The sequence below is a fragment of the Sarcophilus harrisii genome, chromosome 1, assembly GCF_902635505.1.
Source record: "Sarcophilus harrisii chromosome 1, mSarHar1.11, whole genome shotgun sequence".
In the NCBI taxonomy this organism is placed as follows: Eukaryota; Metazoa; Chordata; class Mammalia; order Dasyuromorphia; family Dasyuridae; genus Sarcophilus; species Sarcophilus harrisii.
Window position 1 is genome coordinate 213785352 of NC_045426.1, and position 22336 is coordinate 213807687.

Genomic DNA, 22336 nt, shown 5'->3' on the forward strand with positions numbered 1-22336 from the left:
GAAATTATTCCCCATATTGTCTCCCTGCAGCTTTTTACGCTTTATCCCTGTTTTGCTCTGAAACTAAGCAAAATAAGGTTTAAGGTCTCTCTCATATGTTAACCCTTCATATATTTGAAAATTGCTTCCCTACACAAATTCTAACCCACCCATCTCACCCAGTCTTTTCTGTTCTAGAGTAAATATCCTTAATTTCTTTCCCCTATCTTCATGACATGTTTTCTCATTTTCTTAATATTTTGATTGCCTTTCTTTGGAAAGTTATTAGCTATCAGTGTCCTTCCTAAACATGATACAGAGTGAAACAAGTTATTTAAATGTGATCTCATAGCACAATGAGACTGTCACCTTCCTTTATGGGTAGTGTATTTCTGTTCCGTAAATTATCTTAATCCAGTGACTCCTCATGGGGTGGAAATGACCTTTACCATTAGAAGGTCAACAATTACATGTACAAGTTGTTTCTCAGAGATTACCATTAGAAGTTTCTCAGAGATTACCATTAGAAGTTCAACAATTACATCTACAAGTTGTTTTGATACATGAATGTAATCCTTTTGGGACAAGGGACAAAGTCATTTTTAGCAGCTGGGTGCTCTTTACTTTTCTTTGGTTTTAATTCCTGTTTAACTATATTTTTCCTGCCTTTTCCAAGATGAAGATGATTATACTTGGGAGAAGGGAGAAAACAGAATAAAATACCACTTGAATAGTTAGGTTGTCTCTGACTATTGGGATTGAATCATTTTCTCTTTGTCATTTGTTTACATCGTCCCATCTCCAAGTAGCAGTATTCAGTTTTTTTTTTTCTTGCTCCCATTGCAGCTTTTAAAAATCCTTTTATGTTATCCCTAGAACTTGCATCAAGCCTGTGCTTGTTCTAGGTTTTAATCTTATTGATATGTCATATTCATCTTTGGTTATGTGCCCCTACTTCCATTTTAAATTTTCCATCCCCTTTTAAATCTGAAGTTATCAGAAACTTCCCTGTGGAGCCACATCTTCTTTTCTCTTCTTTATCATCTTCCTCATTGGGATCATTTATGGTTGGGTCATTAGGATTTCATTCTTAAACATTAACCATTCCTTTTGAAAAAAAAATCTGTGGAATATAGCTGATTTTTGTTGAATTTTTTGAAATCTTTCCAGAAGTATCATGTAAATATCTCTGATGGCATTGTTGCTTTCTCCAAGGTTCTTGTAATTTTCCTTTGCCAGCCATTTTGGTCTGAATCAGATCTAATGGAGAATCAGCTACAAAGCAGATATTAATCTCCTCCTTACTTTCTGAAAGGTACATTTATTCATGTGTCAGATCAGTGTATCAAAGAAAGTAAAGAAATGATGAGTTGGTTTTATTTTTTACTTTTTGATAAGAATTCTACCACATGTTCAACTCTTTCATCACAATTGCCTTTTCTTCCTAGTAGTTTTTTGAACTTGTCATGCATTCACTCTGGCTGAACATCTTGCAGTACATTCCTACAACAATACCACTTCTATATCATATATATATATATATATATATATATATATATATATATATATATATATATAATATGATAGAGAGAGAGAGAGAGAGAATGTATGTATACACACATATATAAGTAAAATATAAATGTCACACATTTACATACATAGTAATATATAACTATCATCTGACCATTTTTATTTCTTCCACTGTCAGTTTAAAGTCTTCTTGTTTCTCTAATATCTGCCATCCAAATATATTCTTTGCACTCTTATTAGATGCATTCTTTCCCTTGCCAAGAGCCCATCATTCCTATTAAGAAGACAAGATCTTTCTCCAAAACCATCTTCTTAGCCAACTGTTTAGTAATAATTTGTACAAACTATACAGAACACAACAAGCTTTTCCATATTGCCTCAAACAACTTAAGAGTAGTAATCATTCTGTCTTCCAGAAAGGAGGACTTGAGGGAAGAGAAACAAGTCATTCTCAGAAGGGATAGAGGCATTTTTATGAGCCCCTGTGTGATTATACGTGCCCAGACTAGTTTGGTTAAGGTAATTTAAAAACAACTGCCAGCTGAGCGTACTGTTTTTTCGAGAAGTTATAGCCAGGGCCCTTCTGAAAGTGGGGAGTGGGGGGTGGAGAAGAAAGAATATCACATTATCCACAGTTATCTACAGTTCCTGAATCTTATCAGGATAAAATGATTCCCCAGAAACACTTAGGAAAGTAAGGGGCTTAGCTCTACTCTTAGGCCAAGGAACAAAGCAGTAATGGTATTTGAATTCCTCAAATGTACATGGAGTCTCCCAGTGTCAGCTTTTAAGGATAATCTGAGGGTTTTCTGTGCAATAGGTAACTCCCTGTCTAGGAATTATGACTCCCAAACTCACTCCCTTGGGGAATCAGTGACAAGTAAATGTAATTCAGAATACATGTGTTGTGTGTTCTTGTGAATACTAATAATTTATTTATTAAAATATTTCTTAATTAAGGAATGTATCGGAAGACAGCCCAAACTCTCAGACTCAGACATCGTCTAGTACCTTATCTCAGCTTGTAAATGCTTCAGGCTGCTGTTCCCTTGATGGGGTAGATCATCAACTTTTAGACACCTATACCAGTGTTAGTAAAAGCTGCTTCACAGAAGATTCTAATCAATACTACTGTGATAAGGTGAGTTTAGGGAGCTCAAATTTACTCTGATGGGGAGGGGAGGCATAAACCAATTGTATAGCTTAGGGTTCAAATATTTTATCAGAAAAATGTATATTATCACTATTTTATCATTGTAAAGTATTTAATCATTGTAACGATTAGACAAAGGGAGACAACCCTATCTATAATTGATCATCTTGATACGTACCATTATATAATGTAAATAGAGTTTGCAGCAGCTGTGTGGCACAGGGAATAGTACCCTACAATCAGGAAGACTTTGCTCTCAGACATTTAGCTGTATGACCTTGAGCAGGTCAATTAATTTCCATTTATTCATCTGTAAAATGGGATCAATAATAGCACATTCCTCCCAAGGTTATTAATGAGAGAGTATTTGTAAAGTAATTTCCAAACCTTAGAGTGCTATATAATGCTAACCTGGCTATTATTACTGAACTACATTTCTGACAACTATTAACAAGGTGATTTTGAGCTAGTTCCTGAATTTCTCTTAGCCTCGGTTGCCTCCCCCATAAAACAGAGAAAATAATATTTGCACTGCATTTAGGATTCTTATATATGGAAAACTTTATAAACTTTAAAACTATATCTATATCTATATGAGCTACTGTTGTAATTTTCACATTTATTTCAGAATGAAGATGGCGATGGTTATCTACTATTGGTGTGTATTACTCCAGATGAAGATGGAAAATTTGGATTTAATCTTAAGGTAGAGTAGCATTCATACTCCTATAAATATAATAGGTAATTTCATAACATTTCAAGACTTTTAATGGAATTAGAATTATTACTTTCCATTAGAAATGTGTCTTCTAGCTAAAGGTAAGGAATCAATTCCTTCAGAATATAAGTTTATTGAAGGCAGAGTTTGTTTCATTTTTTTTACATGCATTATCATCTCTAGGGCCTAGATCGGTTTTTGGCACAAAGTAGGTGCTTAATAGATAAATATTTGTTGATTGATTGATTAATTCAACCCCTGAAAGGGAGTGCTCTGTGTTACATATGTATAGAGGCAGCTAGATGTTGGACTGGGTAGAGTGCTGAGCTTGGAGATAAAGAGACTTGAATTCAGATCCAGCCTTAGACATTTACTAGGTCTGTGGCCCTGCTAGATTACCTGGAATATTTTTTTGATGATTGTCACTAAATTTAGTATTAACTAAAGAGATTATATTAAATGAACAAAAATGAATAAAACAATAAATAAACAATAAATGAATAAATAAAAATGAATTTAAAAAGTCATTGATTCTTTTGTTGACTTACTTTCAAGAGGATAGAAGTGATATGAAAACAATCTATTTCTTCCTTTTGCCACAAGGGGCAAAGTCATTGTTTTCCCAGAGTAGTAGGAAATGTATTGCATAATTCTGCATGAAATCAGTTAGAAGAATGCTCATATAAAATCCTTTCAAAATGAATAGGATTATGTTTGAGAACAATCATTCTGACAGATTAGCCGTCCTACTTTGTCAATCAATTGGTCCCTAGAGAAACTTGTAAATGCTTAAGAAATTTGCCTTTATCACACTTTTACCTCCCTTTATCACACTTTTACCTCCCTTTCTTTACCTTTCTCTTCCCCTTGGAATCTTTTCCCTCTATTCATCAATGCCCTCATGTTGCCCTTCACCTGTCCAAAGCCTTCTAAAAAATCAATCAATAAGCATTTGCTAAGCCCTTGCTCTATACCAAGCACTACAAAAAAAAAAAAGAAAAAACAGGTCCTGTTTTTGAAGATCTTTCAGTCTAATGGAGAGACAGCATGCAGATACTTTATATATGCAGGATAAATTGGTAATAAATAACAGAGGGGAAGACACCAGAAGTAAATCCCCCATGTGTCATTATTATTCTACTTTCTTTCCATCAGTCAGAACTTTTAAAGTAGCTCATGTAAAATGTAAAATAGATTGGCATTTAAACTCTGATTTCCAGCCTGCTTTATAAGACTGGTTGCACTACCACTAAGAAGTCTACTTGTTTCTATCCATCTATGACACTCCAGAAAGTGAAAAAATTTCCCTTCATTCTACACTCAGAGTTCATCAATTCCCTCTATAGAAGTAGATAACATTTTCCATCTTAAATCCTTTGGAACTGACTTGGATTACATTTTGTTAAAAATGGAATATTTCAGTCTGTGAGTTTGATACCCCTCTATAAGGTATCCCAGCTGCCATGAAATTCATCTGATACCTAGAAGAAATTCTCATTATACTATATCTCTTGAAGTTGTCTTGGATCACTGTTTTGTTCAGAGTAATCAAGAATGTCACAGTTGATCATTGTTATAATATTGCTATTACTGTGTACAATGATCTTTCAGTTCAGTTCGGTTTGGTTTACTTCACTTTGCATCAGTAAACATACATTTTCCTAGATTTTTTTGAAACCATTCTGCTTATCATTTCTTATAGCACAATAATATTCCATTACAGTCATGTACCACAACTTGTTCAGCAATTCCCCCACTTCCCAAAAAGAGCTGCTAAAATATTTTTGTACATATAGGTCTTTTCACTTTGATCTTTATGACATATAGACCTAGTAGTGTTATTACTGGATTAAAGGGAATGCATAGTTTTATAGACTTGGTTCCAAATTGTATTCGAAAATGTTTAGATTACAGCTCCTATAAAGGGGGAAATTCTAATATTTATATTAACTACTAATAGTGGAATGTAGCAGGATGGGGAAAATATTGGGGAACTAAAGGATTCCTTATTTGTATCCTCTCCTCCCGTCCAACACAAAGAGAAAGAGAGTGTGTTTGTGAGGGTGTATGTGTAGGAATTTTAATAGGAATCAGAATCTTGGCAACTTTTTTCAGGAAGAATTTTGATTTCTGTACTTTGCTGAAGTAAAGTTAAGCCATGGCATTTAGGAATCTTTCATTATACTTGTTTTCATTAATGTGAAATACTTTTTTCTTCTCATTTAACAAAATCATCTAGGGTGGTGTTGATCAGAAAATGCCTCTTGTGGTGTCAAGGATCAGTCCAGAGTCACCGGTGAGTCAACATTTTAAATGTTATTTCCCAGATTCATGTTTTTAAAGCCTATCACAAATGTATGATTTCTATGCTTTAGAATATTATTCCTAAGACATCACAATGCTTAGGAATGTTATCTTTATAAGGAATGAAATCAAGATAAAGAGTCTTGTTTACTTTTTTTAGTTGGGTATCCTTTTCAGTATACCACTAAGATTATCAATATCAAGAGAGATCATTGCTAATAAACTTTATGGTCTGAATAGGAAGTTATTTACTATATTCTTGAAAATAAAATTGCTCCATCTTGTTATTCTGAGCCCTAAAGTCCTTCTGCTGTGCATGCAAGCAGTAGCATTCAACATAGATGTCAAACCCCCGCAAACAACACAAAAGTCTTAGTACAGTTATGCTGAGATTTTGGGGGCACCCTGTATTATTCAGCTTTGTGTTGCAGAGTTTGTCTAATCCTTCCCATTCTTACCATGTACATCCCCAAGGTAAAAGAATGATTAGTGGTGGGTGGCAGAACAAGGTGGGTGAGGGAAAATGTTATTTGTTCCAAGCAGCTTGAACTTTGGGGGAGAAGATTTATAAGAGATTAAATAACAAAAAAGGTAGTTAGCTGGATTAACAAGAATAGAGAAAGGAAGTAGCAGTAGGAAAGGAGCAGGGAAGTTTAAAAAATATTTATTGATATAGGGTTTTGGGGCTGCAGCAGGAGAATTTTGATATGACCTACAGATATATATTCAAAGACAAACAAGCCTAGGTGTAAACTAAACTGTGAGATTTTTTTAATTCAGACAAAATTTTGGGACTTGTTGCCATTTAGTCAAAATAGAAGTTATGGAAAATTTAAGACTTTGCTGCTTTTTTGATAAGCACATGAGAAGCAATATAGTGGTAGGTCCTCAAAGACTTGGATTATATGACCTGAGCAAAATCCCAGTGCCTCAAATAGAGATGCCATATGTGATCCATAATATTCCCTTTTGTGGCCCCAAACAGAATAAAATGTCATTGAGAAATATTTAACAAAATAAATTTAATACATTAAAACACATGAACTCAACATGTGATTTTCTAAGTCATTATGAGACCCACAAGGATCCTCATGTGACCCCTGTCTCAATTTGAATTTGATAGCACTATTCTAGTTAACTCTTTTGACTATAAATTGCAGAGAAGATGCTGACCCGCATTGGTGAAGGAAGTTTACTCACTTAGAAATTCCTATTGCTACTGAAATCACAGATCCATTCAGTCATAATCCTTAGAGGAAATCCAAAATCTTGCATATTTTATCCTTAATAGAAATACAAAGAACATTGTCATTATTTATACAAAATCCCTTCATTTTTGAATAACTTCACTCTTTAAGCAATGTAATCCTATTTTTTCTTATGGTTCTTTCTCAATTTTGTAGTTAACAGAAATCCAAAGAACATTGCTCCAGTTTGAACAGAATCCCTTCTTTTTTTTAGATAACTACTTAACCCTTTTTTTTTTAATCATTTGGATTAAAACCCTCAACATTCCCATTAAACTCTCTTTATCTTCATGGTTCCTGAGAAACTAGAATAAGACTCAAAAATTACTAAGTGGGTCATAAGGAAGATTCTTTTTCTTCTAATTCCCTTTCCCGATATACTAGCATTATATTTACTTGACAGTATAGTGTAATGGGCAGATAATCCTGTCTTTGATTGTGTTAATTTTTAATTTTTTCTTAGATCTCTTTAGCTATAGTTTTACAACTCTAAAACATTGATTTTGAGTTCTTTTGCCTGTGTTTCACTAATACCTTAGGATCTTTTTCTACCATAATTAAAGAATTTTTTCTTCCTAATATGAAGTATTCTATATTTGTTTCTATTAGTCATTGTGATTTACTGAAATAATTATTTATTGAACACATATTTTTTGCCCAGTATTATTCTAGATGTAATGGGAGTTTGAAAAAAAAAAAAAAAAGGCCTAAAATACAATTCCTGGCTTTAAATGGCTTAAAGCCTACTTGGGATACAAGTTTGGGAAAAGCATGGATTCTAGTCCCAACTCCATTAACTAACTTTGACTAGACTAAGGTTTGGCAAACTATGACCTTAGAGCCAAATCTAATCAGCCTCTTACACTTGTACTACCCAAGCTAAGAGTGATTTTTACATTTTTAAACAAAGGGGTTTTTTGTATTTAAAAAATATCTTTTAAAATGATTACCTCTACTGGCTATCCAAAAACAGACTTTAAGCCAAGTCTTAATGTGGGTCTTGTTCTGAGACCATAGTTTGCCAGATCCCTGGGATATTTATGCCATCTAAGTTTGAATTGCCTTATTAGCCATTAAGTGACTAGTTCACTTATTTCCAATACCAATTCTAAGGTCCTAAAATTCCAACAAATAAGGTGTGATAGTAGTATAAAAACCCAAAAAAAACAGACATGTGCATTATTATTTTTTTTTTAAAGCCTACCACAAGTTAACAAAATAGATGTTGGTTTCCTTAAATTATTCGTTTTTGGAAAAGACAGCCCAGTGCTATCACCACTGCCTGAAACATAAACCATTTTTTCAAAACACCATCAACATTGGCATCATATTTTTTTGAAATATATTCGTTGTTCCTGAAAGGTCATCTTCAAAGAGTGGATTTTATTTTTGGGGAGCAGCCATAAAAATATTTAGAGTCTAGCAAGTAGGATAGTTGCTTACCCTGGACATTGCTCTTTTTTTGTTTTTTGTTTTTTAAAGGTAAAGAAGCATATTGATTTTCTTCTTCAGCTTGGAAACTAGCCACGAGTAGGATTTCAGAACAGTCAAATGGGTTTAATGCAGTAATGCCATAGTTGGAGGTGTATAGCTTCCCCAAATTATTCCTTTAAAGGACAACATTCATGTTGTCAGATGGAGAATTTATGAGATCTTTGTCTAAAAATTAGTCATTTTGCTTTTTTCTTGCTGAATAGTGATCAAATCATATGACATCATATTCTCTGTCTCCAACTTATCAGTTCTTTTAAATTTTAGTCTCATCTATAGCTCATCTTGATGTTATTAGCAAATGGAATGAGGTAACTGAAATGTTTGCTGTTGCTATTGCTGCTGTCACTAATAAGAAGGGAGGATATGGACAAAAGGTTTTCTGAAAAGAATAGAAACAGAACGATAATAATGCTTGCTAGTAATTATAGTAATAAATGGATGTTGGCTGCCTTGAGAAAATAGACCTTCTGTGTAGTTGATAGTTTTACTTTAATAACTTTTTAGCTGAATTCTGTTTGAAGCTACTTGAGAACAGCCTCGAATTTTAGTCTTCTCAACATAGTTATTAATACATAGAATCATAAATCTTGAACTGAGCCTTTGAAGCCAACTTTTCTCAACTCATTTTAGAGAAGAGGAAACTGAGTCACAAGGAGGTGAAGTGGCTTGCCCAAAGTCACAGCTCTGAGATGTTAGAAGTATCAAAGGAGAGTTAAATTCTGATCCTCTGTCCTTTCCACTGAGCCATACTGTCTGCAAAGAATACTTGATGAAGAGAATAGTGAATTCTTGATCATCATCCCAAAACTGTAGCATAGAAGAAAATGGTATTTCTTCATTACCCAGGCAGGTAGCTATAGTAACCTAATAAATTTTGTTTTGATCTTGAAACAGGCTGATAAATGCATTCCTAAACTGAATGAAGGGGATCAAATAGTACTTATAAATGGCAGAGACATCTCAGAGCACACCCACGATCAAGTAGTGATGTTTATCAAAGCCAGCCGGGAGTCGCATACAAGAGAACTGGCACTATTGATCAGAAGGAAAGGTAACTAAGCATAAGAATAGGAGTGAATTTAGCAAATGAGAATGTGTTGTCTCTAAAGAGTAGCTATGTTATATGTATAAATTTAGTATATTTTAAATTCCATGGTATTTTAACATCTTATAAACAGGAACCAACTATTCAAGAATCATGGTTCTCATTTACTGACTATGAGGAAATTTAACATTGACATCCATTCCAAAAAATGGAAGCCATTTCCTGATAGTTTTTTGGGGAGGGAAAGGGAAAGTGAGGAGGAAAACAAAATGTATTGTTTTATTTCAATATTATCCATTTATTTATTATCAATCTCTATTGCATTTTTCTGTATTACTTTATGAAACTTCCTTAATAGTACATGTGTGTGTGTGTGTGTGTGTGTGTGTGTATTTATATATATATATATATATATATATATATATATATATATATATATATATATATATATATATGGGGGGTGTTTTTTGTATTCCTTTATATTCTAATTGGTTTGTGTTGAGAAAGCCTAAACAGGGAGTTGATATAGCCAAGAGATGGGTGAGCATAGATGGAAGAGGAAAACTTACCCTAACAGAATGGTAATCTAAAAGGATAGACTAGTGGTCCCACTTAATTTTGGCAATGGCATCAAGAAGTTTTTGAGATATGAAGGGTAATTACTTTGCTTGACCTTGATCTGGGCCTTTTCCTATGTTTACAGGCTTCTTATAGCTTAAAAAAAAAATCCTGATAGCCATTGATAATGGCTTCCTTGTTCTTTTCATACAATACTCTATCTCTGTGCTTCAAAAATTTTTATTGACTATCTTCAAGATGTTTGGACCCTATGTTTTAACTTTCTTTGTATCCTAGCACTTAGCACAGTGCCTGCTGGCATATAGTAGTAAATACTTGTTGACAAACTCAAAAGGTTGGCCATAACTACTAGTGTTCATTGATTATTTGCTACTTTGAGTGAGGGTCAAAGATCAGTAGAAGGCTTTTAAATTGTACCCATTTGTGACAAGAAAAAATATATCAAGAGGAAAACATTTTATTAGTTAACACTTTATTGGACAACAGTTTTAAGAATTTGGGCCACCCAAATCATCCCCATAAAACCTGTCGATTCTAAGAAAACACCCCAAATCATTCTTAATTAAATATTTTAGGTAAAATTTATGATACTTTATTATTATGTTCCCCATGCACATTTTGTCCTGAATAGTACAAGGACTTCTTGTATAATTGATATATACAGTTCATCTGTGCACATTTAGGAGGATTTAAAGCCTGGTTTTATTGTTTTGAATGATTAATGAGGTATATGGCAGATATATCTGTTTTTTAAATATACTGTTTGTCATAAACATGGCTTGATGCAAAGTCCTTGATCCAGATTCCAAATTCCACTTACAATGTTGTTCTCATGGGAAAACATGTTTTAAGTTGTTCTTTTGTCTGACATGATTTCTAAGAGCACATTGTGGGGAGGGAAGCTGAGACTGCCTATATTCATATGAATGACAGTTTTCAACCTTGACTCATAAGTGATTGTTATTCACTCTAAAACAACAGGAATGACATAAATTACTTAAATGTGCCAGTTATTCATTAGGCACTTACTAGAACCTTGAGAGACACTGAAAAGATTAAAGTAGACTCAGCTTCCTGGAAGGGATAGCACATATATATGAAAAGATACAATCAGAGAAAGCTTCGGGAAATCATATTTCAGCTGGACCTTGGAGGATAGCTTTGGTTCAGATAATACAAAGAGAGAGAAATAGAGGGGGAAATGACAATGATCATAACAAAATGATGATGTATTTAGTATTTATATGTTGTTCATACTATTATATATATGTGTGTATATGGCATATTATATAGATTTAATATTTATACAGCGTTTTTAGGTTTGTGAAACATATAGCCTATATTAATTTGATCCTCACATGTAACTTGGAAGGAAGTTGCTAACATTATCTCCCATTTTATAGAAGAGGAAACTGAGGGAGACAGAGATTTAAATGACTTGCATAGGGTTATATAACTAGTAAAAATGACAACAATAACCAGTATTTATGTAGTGCTTACTGTGTGCCAGCCACTGTGCTAAATACTTTAAAATTATCTCATTTGGTCCTTACAACAACCCTTCCAATAAAAGTGCTGTTATTATCCCTATTTTACTGATAAGGAATTTAAGGCAAACAGGTTAAGTGACTTGCCCAGAGCCATCCAGCTAGTATTTATCAGGTAGGATTTGAATTCTAGTCTTCCTGATTCCAGGCCTAGCATTGTAACATTAACCCTAATGTTAGGCTTAATCTAGCTGAGATTAAGCTATCTAGCTGAGAAAAGAAAAGCAGCCGAAAAATGCAAGTCCTGTTTGGGGAATCCCGAGGAACTCACTGTAGCTAGGAATGGAAAGTCCATGTTGAAGAATGGGGAGAGAAAAGATTGCAAAGCTGGTAGGTCATTCTCATTTGGTTAAGGAATTTGAATGAGATGCTAAGGGGTTGAATTCTTATCTGTCTGTGTCTCTGTCTCTCTCTCCCTCCCTCTCATATATATTAGAAAGCCATTGCTTGTTAATCATGTTGGAAGTAATAGGAATAAAGCTATGATTTAAGCAATGTGTTGCTAGGAAAAGAGCAGTTACTGGCCAATCATTGAGCATTTATTAGGCCCTTATTATGGACCAGCCATTTTTGCTAAGATCCAAAGATAAAGGCAAAATCCTGCTCCTTTCCATCAAAGAGCTCACCTTCCAACAGAGAAAACATGAATAATGTTAAGTACATAGAAAATATGTGCAGAGAAGATAGAAGGTAATTTTAAGAAGGGAGGCCCTAGCAGCTGGAGAGGACCAAAATGGCCCTATTATAGGAAGTGAAAATAAAGGAAAACAGAACAATTAAGAGGCAGAAGTAAGGAGGGAAAACATTTTAGGCATGAGGGACAGACAATCCAAAGGCGTGGAGGGGAAAGATGGAGTTTTATATTTGAGGAGCTGTAAGTAGTCCAAGACAGGATAGTTGAATTGTGGTCTTCATGGTAGTTGTAGAATGGTAGCAGCTAGATGGTGAATAGATAGCACACTGGGATGGGAATTAGGAAGATTTTTCTTCCTGAGCTCAAATCTAACTTCTGACTTTAGCAGTTATGTGATGCTTGACAAGTTACTTAACCCTGTTGGCCTAAGTTCCCCATTTGTAAAATGATCTAGAAAGAAATGGCAAATCCTCTAGTATCTTTGCTAAGAAATGATGTTATTAAGAGTCAGAAGTGACTGAAGGACAACAACAAAGAGAGGGTGGACAGTCAAGTATAGGATGACTAGAAAAGTAGGAATCACAAACTCTAAAGCTAGATGACCTGGTTTTCAAATCCCAGACTTGTTCCTTTTCAGCTTATGGCTTCACTGTTTGGGACTGTTTTCCTTATCTATAAAATGAAAGCAGTTGACCTACAAAGCCTCTTATACTTCTAAATCTTAACATCTGTTCTATGAGGAAATGATTGGACTTGGCAATTGAGATGATTCACTAAGAGAAGCTTGGTGAACAGGAGAGTGATAATTTTTCAATAGGTATATAGAAGTAAGGATAGGGAACTAACTAATTTAAGGGGAAAATGTTAAGAATCTTTTTGAGTTAGGGATTGTTTTTTAGATCTCTTTTGTGTGAGAAAATGAAAAATGCATTTGTAATACAGATAATTGGAAATGCAATATGTAGTTTAGGGGAAATGCCAAATTTAGAAGTACTGATGTGGAAATTATATCTATCTATCCACTAACTTACACAATCCTCACAACAACTCTAAAATATGTAGATAGTAGCATATACTATCATCCCCATTTTACTAAAAATGAACGGAGGCTTTAAGAGGTTAAATGATTTACTCATGGTCACCTAACTAGTAAGTTTAGTGGCAGGACACTGAAGGACACAACAGCTGGAATAGTGTAGAAAGAAAAAAACAGAGCATCCAAGACTGAACCTTGGATGAGACCTACAAGAGTCACCAATGATAGAACAAAGTGGCAAGGCCAGTTTGTCATTTGTGTGCAATTAGGGCATCTGTCACCTTGACTTCTGTCCTGCCACTTGCTTGAATGACTCAAGAAGTGGAAATGATGCTGATAACTTTGAACAGCAGTGCCTCCAGTTCACTAAAAAGTCAAGACATCACCATGATGTAGTATGTCTTTCACTTATTCTTATACCATAATTTTTTTTTATTTTTTAATTTTGTTCTTTAATTGTGTTCTGTTACCATTTAATAAATTACATATAAGAAAAATTGTAAACAGCCATCACTGTTCTATGTTTGTATGTAACCTTGTTTTGGAAAATATTACGAGTCATTTTTTACTACAGAAACAAAATGTTCTAATTTTTGTATCTTATAGTTGTCCATTCGTTTGCTGAAGCCAAGTCGGAAGACGAAATAAATTGTCAGCTTTTCCCAGAGTCCATTCTCCCTATGAATTCAAAATATGACAACACTTTAGAAGAATCTATAGAACAACTAAAGGAAGGCCTAGAAAGTGGGACTGTGCTTATTCAATTTGAGGTAAGAGACGCCCAGTGTTGTATTGGACAAAATTAATCCTTAGCCTCAAGCCAGAGTCAGTTCTGCCTTAGCTATCAGAATTATACACTCACTACTAAACTAACAATAATGTAGTCATAAGTAGGATAGGATTTTTCTTCCATGTATAGAACACCAAAAAAACACATTTTTTTGAGGGATACAAGGGCATATAGTGGAAGAATCCTTATAGTTCTAATATTTCATGATTTCTGTGCCCAAGGCTGATTATTCTTAGTATATCACTTTAGGGGTCCTCAAACTTTTTAAATAGGGGGCCAGTTCACTGTCCCTCAGACTGTTGAAGGGCTGGACTCTAGTAAAAACAAAAACTTTGTTTTGTGGGCCTTTAAATAAAGAAACTTCATAGCCCTGGGTGATGGGGATAATTGTCCTCAGCTGTCACATCTGGCCCCTGGGCGTATTTTGAGGACCCCTGCTTTAGACCATTAGCCTAAAATAGATTAGGTTTCAGGCTTCAAGAAATTAACTGCTTTTTTATTGTTTTCTTATAGTTAGGTAGTCAGAAAAAAAAAGTGTTAGGAATTAGGGAAGAAGGACTTTCAAAGAATTCAGGTATTGAAACATGCTTAAGAATCTTTCAGGCTCATAAAATGAAGAGCAATAGAAGAAAGTACAAAAGGAAGAATCATAATAATAACTGGCATTTAGACAACATTTAAAAGTTTCGATTCTTTTAGCCTATTTTATTCATTTGAGCTTCACAATTCCCTTGTGAGGTAAAGGACTGCAGACATTATAACTATTTTACATTTAATTCAGTTTTGGGGACTTAATATCACCTATTTGATGTGTACAATATTATGAAACAGTTAAACAAGAGGAAGAAGAGACCTCATTTTCTCTGTTAAGCATTTATTAAGTACCTGCAGTGTGCCAGCTACTGTGCTAAGCCCTGGGGATAGAAAAAAAGGCACAAATAATCCCTGTTCCCCAAAGAGCTCACAATCTAATGGAGGAAATGACACATAAACAACCAAGTACAAACAAGATACATACATGATAAATTGAAAGTAATTATAAAGAAAAGGCATTTCACATTAAAAGAGACTGGGAAAGCCTTCTTGTAGAGGGTAGGGTTTTAGCTGAGGCATAAAGGAATTCAGAAAGAACCAAAAAGGGAGAGGATTCCAGCTGAGGGGACTGGACAAAGAAAATGCACAGAATTCCCAAAATGGAGTGTCATGAACAAGGAACAGAAAGGAGACCAGTGTCATTGATTGAAGACTGCTTGGAGAGGCTGAAGAAACTGTGGCTTATAGATAAGTGACCTGCCCAAGGTCACACAGTTAGGAATGATAAAGCTGAGATCAGAATACTCCACTGGCAGCACTTCGTGAAGTTATAGCAGCTTGGCCAACCTGTTCAAACAAGCTGTTGATTGTCAGTGGGAAATAAATGAACATAAGGATATTGGCTCTATTACTATTTCCTAGAAATGTTTAATACAGAATGAGAAACCCTAAAGAGTCTAGAAATTGTCTTATCCAGCCAAAATCTCATTGCCAAGTGGAAAGACATGGCAGCCAAGAGCAACACTGACTTATAGAGGAAGATGGCAAAGCTGCCCCAAATAATCTTCCTAATGTGTGGGTTTTGAACCTGTCACTCTTTTGTTCAAAAGCATCCAGAGGCTAAAAGTATACACATTTTTGCCAGTTTAAGGATAGCCTCCATTAATCTGGCACCTGCTGATCCTTCTGGCTTTATTTACCATTGTTTTCCTTTCCCTCAGCCCTTATTTAGCTAAACTGGACTTCTTAGCTGTTCACCATGTCTTACTTGCCTCGGGACATTTATTTGTTCTTGCCATCACCCAACCTGGAATATGTTTTCTTTGTTTCTCCCTTTTCTTTCAAGTCTCAGCTCAGGTGCCTCTTCCTCTGTGAAGCCTTCTCTGTTCTCTTCTTCATTCAAATTTCCCAAGGTCGTTTTGTCTGAATTTCTTCTGAAGGCTAAATAAGGCAACACAGGCACAAGAAGTTCCCCTGATTGGCTAGAAATTAGGGGAACTTGATTGGAGCAAGAACTAGGTTTCCTAGGGGTCATGGAAAGGACCGTGATAGGTGCACCTATGAAAGGTGTTGTAGCAGAACAGTCACCTATATCTGTAGAGTAAGGATTCCTTAAAATCCTAAAAGGAACTGGGACAGCTGTTTTATCCTGTGCTTTTTTATGTTGGCTACATCCCTCATAAGTCATTGTTTGGTACCTAAAGATTTTAAAGAAATTGAAAAGATAATTCACTATGGACTTGATGCCAGTCAATCCAGATCTCATAAAGAAGGAGAATTCATAGCTTGGTACCTCTTGGGAAAAACAATGTGTTATTTATATGCATGAATAAATTAGAAAATAAATATAAGGTAATTTGAATGGGAGGATGTATTCAACTTTGGGGGAATCAGGACAGACATTTTATATAGAAGGTAGCTTTTGGACTGATCTTTTAAGAAAATCAGAGTTCTAAGAGGCAGAGAAGAATGGTTGCATTTAAGTCATGGGGAACCACTGTTCAAAGATATCTGGAAATGGGAGTAGAATCACATGAATGAGGGATAACATAATGAAAGATATTTTTGCTGGACCATAGAGTGTTTAAAGGGCAGGTATGTATGCATTTGAAATGGTAGATTGATACTATGTTTCAAAAGGCTTTACATTTTTGCATGTGATCCTAAGAGTAAGAGGAAACCACTGGAAGTTATTGAAAAGGCAACTAATAAGATCAGAAATCTTTTTACCAGGTGTATTGAGGATAAGAAAATCATTGTACCAGGTGTATTGAGGATAAATTAGAGAGTTGAGTCAGAGAAATAGTTAATATGCAAGATACAGATATCCTTTTCATGTCTCCAAGATAAGGGGTACCGTAGTGTCCTCTCGATCTGGAAAATGTGTGTAAAATTTTTTGATCCTTCCTTCGTACCAAAAAAGTCTGAATTTTTCCTTTTTCTTTTATGAGGTGTTGACAGTACCTTATTGTAAAATTTGGGTTAAAAATTTGTGTCAAAGGCTAGAGGTAAGTCAATTTTAAGTAAAAATACTATACATATATTTTATGCACTTCTGAATTTCTAAACTTTTTCTGTGTCATCTGCATCTTCTATAATCCCCTCCCTTCTCCTTTCCCCCCCACCCCCAATTTCCATTCAATTTCTCACAACAACCTGTAATATACTGAAACAGCATGGGCAATGTTGTGATGTGATGGGGTTAACTATAAAATTAGAACTTAAAGGGTGGTAACCCTGCAAATAGAGAAAAGAAAACTCATGTTAGAAATTTAAAAATAAAATTGAACAGAGTGCCCAGCACTCTATTGATAGATGGATGGATGGATGGATGGAAACTTAACCCTTGATAGACAAGATGAAGGTTCTTCTCACAATTATACTTGAGTCCTGTCATTCAGTCTATTCAAAATTCATTTTATTGTATCATTAACTAGTTGACATCTCTCTATATCTTTTCCACAAGAATATTATGAGGTGCTTTATCCAATGCTAACTCAAGGTAGATGTTATCTTCAACATTATTCCATATACTAGTTGAATAACCTTTTCAAAAAAGGACATGAGGTAAATCCAACTTGATCTGTTCTTGAAGAACTTTTTAGTCACTGGTTCCTTTTGAAGATATTTGCTAATCATCTTTTTAATGATCTGTTCTAGAATTTATTAGGGAATCAATCAGGCTAATGAAAATATAGCCTCAAGTTTATAGATTCCCCCTTTCCTTTTTAAAAAAAAAATCTCTGTGCTAACCTTCCTATTCTCCATGATCCTTTTCCATTTCTTTTTAATAATTTCCGGTAAAACTTCCTCCATTGGTGCTTTGTTTGTAATTTGTAATCTTTCTGGTTACATAGTCATCTTGTATCGGGGGAAGACTTGAACTCTTCTTTAGTCCAAGAGCAACCCCTATTTGCTCTCCTCATTGCCTCCCATTTCGCAGATTTTACAGATGAGGAAACTGAGGCTTAGAGAAAATAAGGGAATCATCCATATTCACACTGCCAGTAAGTTTCAGAGGTAGTATTTAAGACCAGATGTTCCTGACATTAAGTTCAATCACTCTTCCACAGTAGCCAGCTACCTCTAACCATTCACTTAGATAAAATAAAATGTGATAAAATGTGTTCATGGTCTTCTCAGGATCATCAGACTATAACCCACAGGCCAGATCTACTGTCCTGCCAATTTTTATACAGCCTGTGAGAGAAGAATGATTTTTTTTTCATTTTTACATAAACTGTTTAATAAAATCTAGATGATGGCATGCAGACATATCAGCAGCTTGTTGAATTAGTTAATCAGTGTGTGTGTTTTGGATAATAACCATCCATGTTTGTATATTAGCTATATTACGGTTCGTGTTTTACCATGAAGATGCAGATGGGTACTAATCTGGGCCCAGGATTGATCCCAAGAGTGCATTGGAGAAATGGTTGCATGCTTCATATGCTCCCAAACTGCCTACTGTTACAAGAGACCATTTTGTTAGCACTAGTATTCTCCCAAGGATGATATATTTTTATAAACCAAGTTAATAACCAAAATCTCAAAACTAAAAGTTGAAATAACTCAAAGGGCACTGGGGTGACAAATATTGTGCATATAAGAGGAACAGATTGTTCCCAGCTGCTCACACGCAAGATTAAGGAAATAATATAGGAATATATGTGTACATGTGATATATTATAAGATAATAAAGGAAGACATATGACTAGAAGAGGACGTGGCCTGGTAATCGACAACAGGGAGTCCATTTGGTTCATTGGTACTCTTAAAACATTAGAGAATAAGAGAAATGTTTCTGGAGTGCTAGGTGGGTTTCTTAAGGAATTATGTGAAAATATGCATTAAAATGATAGGAAAGGGATCATACATATCTAGAACTTCCAGGAGTCTCCAAGGTTATTTAATTCAGCCCCTTCATTTTACAGATGAGGAAACCCAAGTCTGGGAAACTTAAAGGAATTGACCAATGTAGCTATAATTTTATAGTAGCTAATAAGTATCAGACACAGAATTTGAATCCCCCCAGGTCTTTTGATTCCAATGTTCTCTTCCTTAAACTGGCTCCCTTTTGGGAGATCATAGTGATCTGTCTTGGTAGAAGCAATACCTACATCAATCATATTGACTTTTTCAAAGCATTGGAGGAAACCTTTGAAGTAGGCAGATTTTACATAATCGTTGCCTATATTTATTTTTAAGGTAATAATGATTTGTTTTCCATATGTGATAGATTTTTGATTTATTACAAATGAAGCAAACATGTTGTTTACAAAAATAAAACTTGGATTCTCTCTCTCTTTTTTAAGCAAAAATATAGTCCAGTGAAGCTGGATTTGAAGCAGACTTCTTTATGTGAATTCTGTTTTCTTAATAATTCATTGAGCATTTATGGATGCTTTCTGTGCAAATACATGAGGATCCAGAACATAAAATATTTAAAGAGTGGAAGCCTTGTAATAAAATATGAGCAATAATAATAAATAAACAAAAGACAATATACCATTCTGTACTCAAAAAGAAGTTAAAAAATTAAAATATGACAATAAAATAATACTACAAGACCAACATTTTTTTCTTTGTGATCAAAGATCTTACTCCTATTTTTTCCCCTGAATGTTTCCATTATGCTCAACAAGCTTTTCTCCATTACGGTGCAATGCTAAGAGTGCTAACTTTAGACTGTTAGAAAATGTTAGAGGACAAAGCCAGTATTATCATGGTGACCCTGGGAAAGTAAGTTTACCTCTCTGGATTTATTCTTCCATGTCTGGCAAGGATGAGGTTAGATAAGGTGACCTTTAGGAATGCTTTCCAGGACAGCTATGTAGTGCAGTGAGTAGAGCACTGGTTCCAAAGTCAAGAGGACCTGAGTTTAAATCTAACCTCAAACAGTTACTAGCTGTGTGACTCTAGGGAAGTCACAAAGTTAATTCTATTGTCTTAAAAAAAAAAAAAAAGAATATTTCCCATTCTAATTGCAATCCATTTCTTGAGCTTATCTTCTTCTAGATGTCTTACCCCAAGAGCTACAGAGCAGTTAATTATAAAATTCTAACACACAAAGCTGAGGAACCAACTGCTTTCCTATCAAGGCTTGTTCCTTTATGTGCTTGATAGTGACATTGCTATGGGATAGTTTTTATAAGGTGGCATTAAACTCAAATAGAATTGGGAACCATTAATCCAGAAGGATCCCTGAAGGCTGTGTATTGACTTAGAAAACCACATGTTAACATTATCTGTGTTTTATTGTATTGTATTGTATTTATTTTATTGTATTTTATTAAATATTTCCTAACTGTAATTTAATCTGGTGTATGGGAAAGAGGAATGTTGTAGGGCTTTTGACACCCTCTTTTACAGATAAGAAATTGATAGTTTATGCCTAGATTTACTTCTCTCTTCTCCTAAATTAATGCTGTTACTCATTTTAATAACTGTTGCATTGGCATAAGAGACAAAATGGTATGGTGGGTAGAGATTGGGCTTTCGAACTGCATTCAAGTCCAGCTATGTACACATACTTGGGCAGGTTGCTTGATTGTTCAGTACGCTAAGTCACTAAGATTATGACTGGCAGAGAAGGGACCAACTTGTATGGGTAGAGGGGAGTTTCCTCATCTGGGAGTTGCCAATACTTACCAATTATAGATCCAGCCCTATCTCTATCCCTTACATCAAAACAATCTTTGTTGAATTTGCAAAAAGAAAAAAAAAGAAAAAATGCCATTGTGGAATTCTAAATGATTCCTGGAGTTTAATTCCAGTACAGAGTTGAAGCAGCTGGTCACCCCTGGCTGGCAACAAGAACAGGAAGAAGGAAAGTTGAAAGATGGAGCTTTCAAATTCCAGTCATTTTCAATCACTTCTGAATCTTCATGACCCTAATTGGGCTTTCTTGGCAAAGATACTGGAGTGGTTTGCCATTTCTTTCTCCAGCTTATTTTACAGATGAGAAAACTGAAGCAAACAGGGTAAAGTGACTTGCTGAGAATCACCCAGTTAATAAGTGTCTTAGATTAGATTTGAACTTAGAGATCTCTTCCACATTGCAAACCCAGCCCTCTATCCACATACTACTTAGCTTCCCCCCAAATTCAAGTTTCAGCAGGAAGAGAGACCAAGGAAATTTTGGGTTTTTTTTTAAAGAGCTAATTTGGAACTAAATTGATTAATTCCTTCAAGATAGAATTCTGATTGGTGAATTTTGAAACAGGTGTGTTGTATATTTTAAAATTAAACCAATTTATACTCTATTATCAACTCATGCTTCTGTAGCATTTTGCAATGTAGAGAATATTTTGATCTCTAGTGAGGCAGTCAGCTCAAATATCTCCCATTTTCTAGATGAGGAAACAGGTTCAGCAAGATTAAATAATTTGCCTAAGGTTACAGTAGATAGTAGATCTAAAACCTGAAGTGGGATCTTCCATTTCATTTGTTTCACTTTACTTCTATTTCTAAAAATGATCTAAATGGCAAAGCATATTGAAACACAGCTTCCATTTTTCATGCTGGTTTCCATCTCTCTCAAGTTAACTTTGGAGTGCAGAAGATGGTTGACAGAAGATTAAAAAAAAAAAAAAAAAAAAAAACAAGTAGGAGTGGGTAGTCTTGCTTATTTGTAAGACTGAATCATAAGTTATTAAGATATACCAAAGGTCATATGAATCACAAATACTCACTCTTACTTCAAAACAATCAATTTGTATTCAATCTATAGAAGCCATTTCCTGAGTATAGGATCTTTATGCCTTTTTCTCTTTTGTTCCTTTTACTTGTTACTTTATCACAATTCAGTTCAGCAAAGGCATTATAGAGTCCCCATTCTCAAGGAGTTTACATTCTATTGGGAGAATTCATCAGATACTCCAATAATTTAAGGAAATTGAGAAGGGTCTTCAACCAGAGGAAGCAGTAAAAGAGTTTTGTAATTCAGTTAACATTTTTATGTGCCTACAATTGAATAGGCACCATGCTGAGTGCTGGGGACCCAAAAAGAGGCAAAGCAGTCCCTGCCTTCCAAGAGCTTACAATCAATTGGAGGAGACTACACACAAACACATATATTCAAAACAAGCTATACACAGGATAAATAGAACTGATTAAGATATTTAAGAACTAATTATTAATTTAATTAATAATTTACTTATTAATTTAAGAATTAAGAAGTGTTAGAAAAGCCTCTCTGTGAAAGGTGGGATTTTAGTTGGGACTTACCAAGTAAGGAAGGTAGTC

General features: G+C 34.7%; 1 protein-coding gene across 4 annotated transcripts in view; it reads left to right on the forward strand.

Annotated features, from left to right (window-relative positions):
• The window catches only part of PTPN3 (protein tyrosine phosphatase non-receptor type 3), a 294046-nt gene that overhangs the window by 233672 nt on the left and 38038 nt on the right, over window positions 1-22336 (forward strand). For all 4 annotated transcript variants that reach the window (XM_031969204.1, XM_031969218.1, XM_031969227.1 and 1 more), the window contains exons 15-19: window positions 2470-2650; window positions 3291-3368; window positions 5620-5676; window positions 9320-9476; window positions 13873-14036. In XM_031969204.1, coding sequence (XP_031825064.1) covers window positions 2470-2650; window positions 3291-3368; window positions 5620-5676; window positions 9320-9476; window positions 13873-14036 — 637 coding nt within the window. The remainder of the gene's footprint in view (window positions 1-2469; window positions 2651-3290; window positions 3369-5619; window positions 5677-9319; window positions 9477-13872; window positions 14037-22336) is intronic.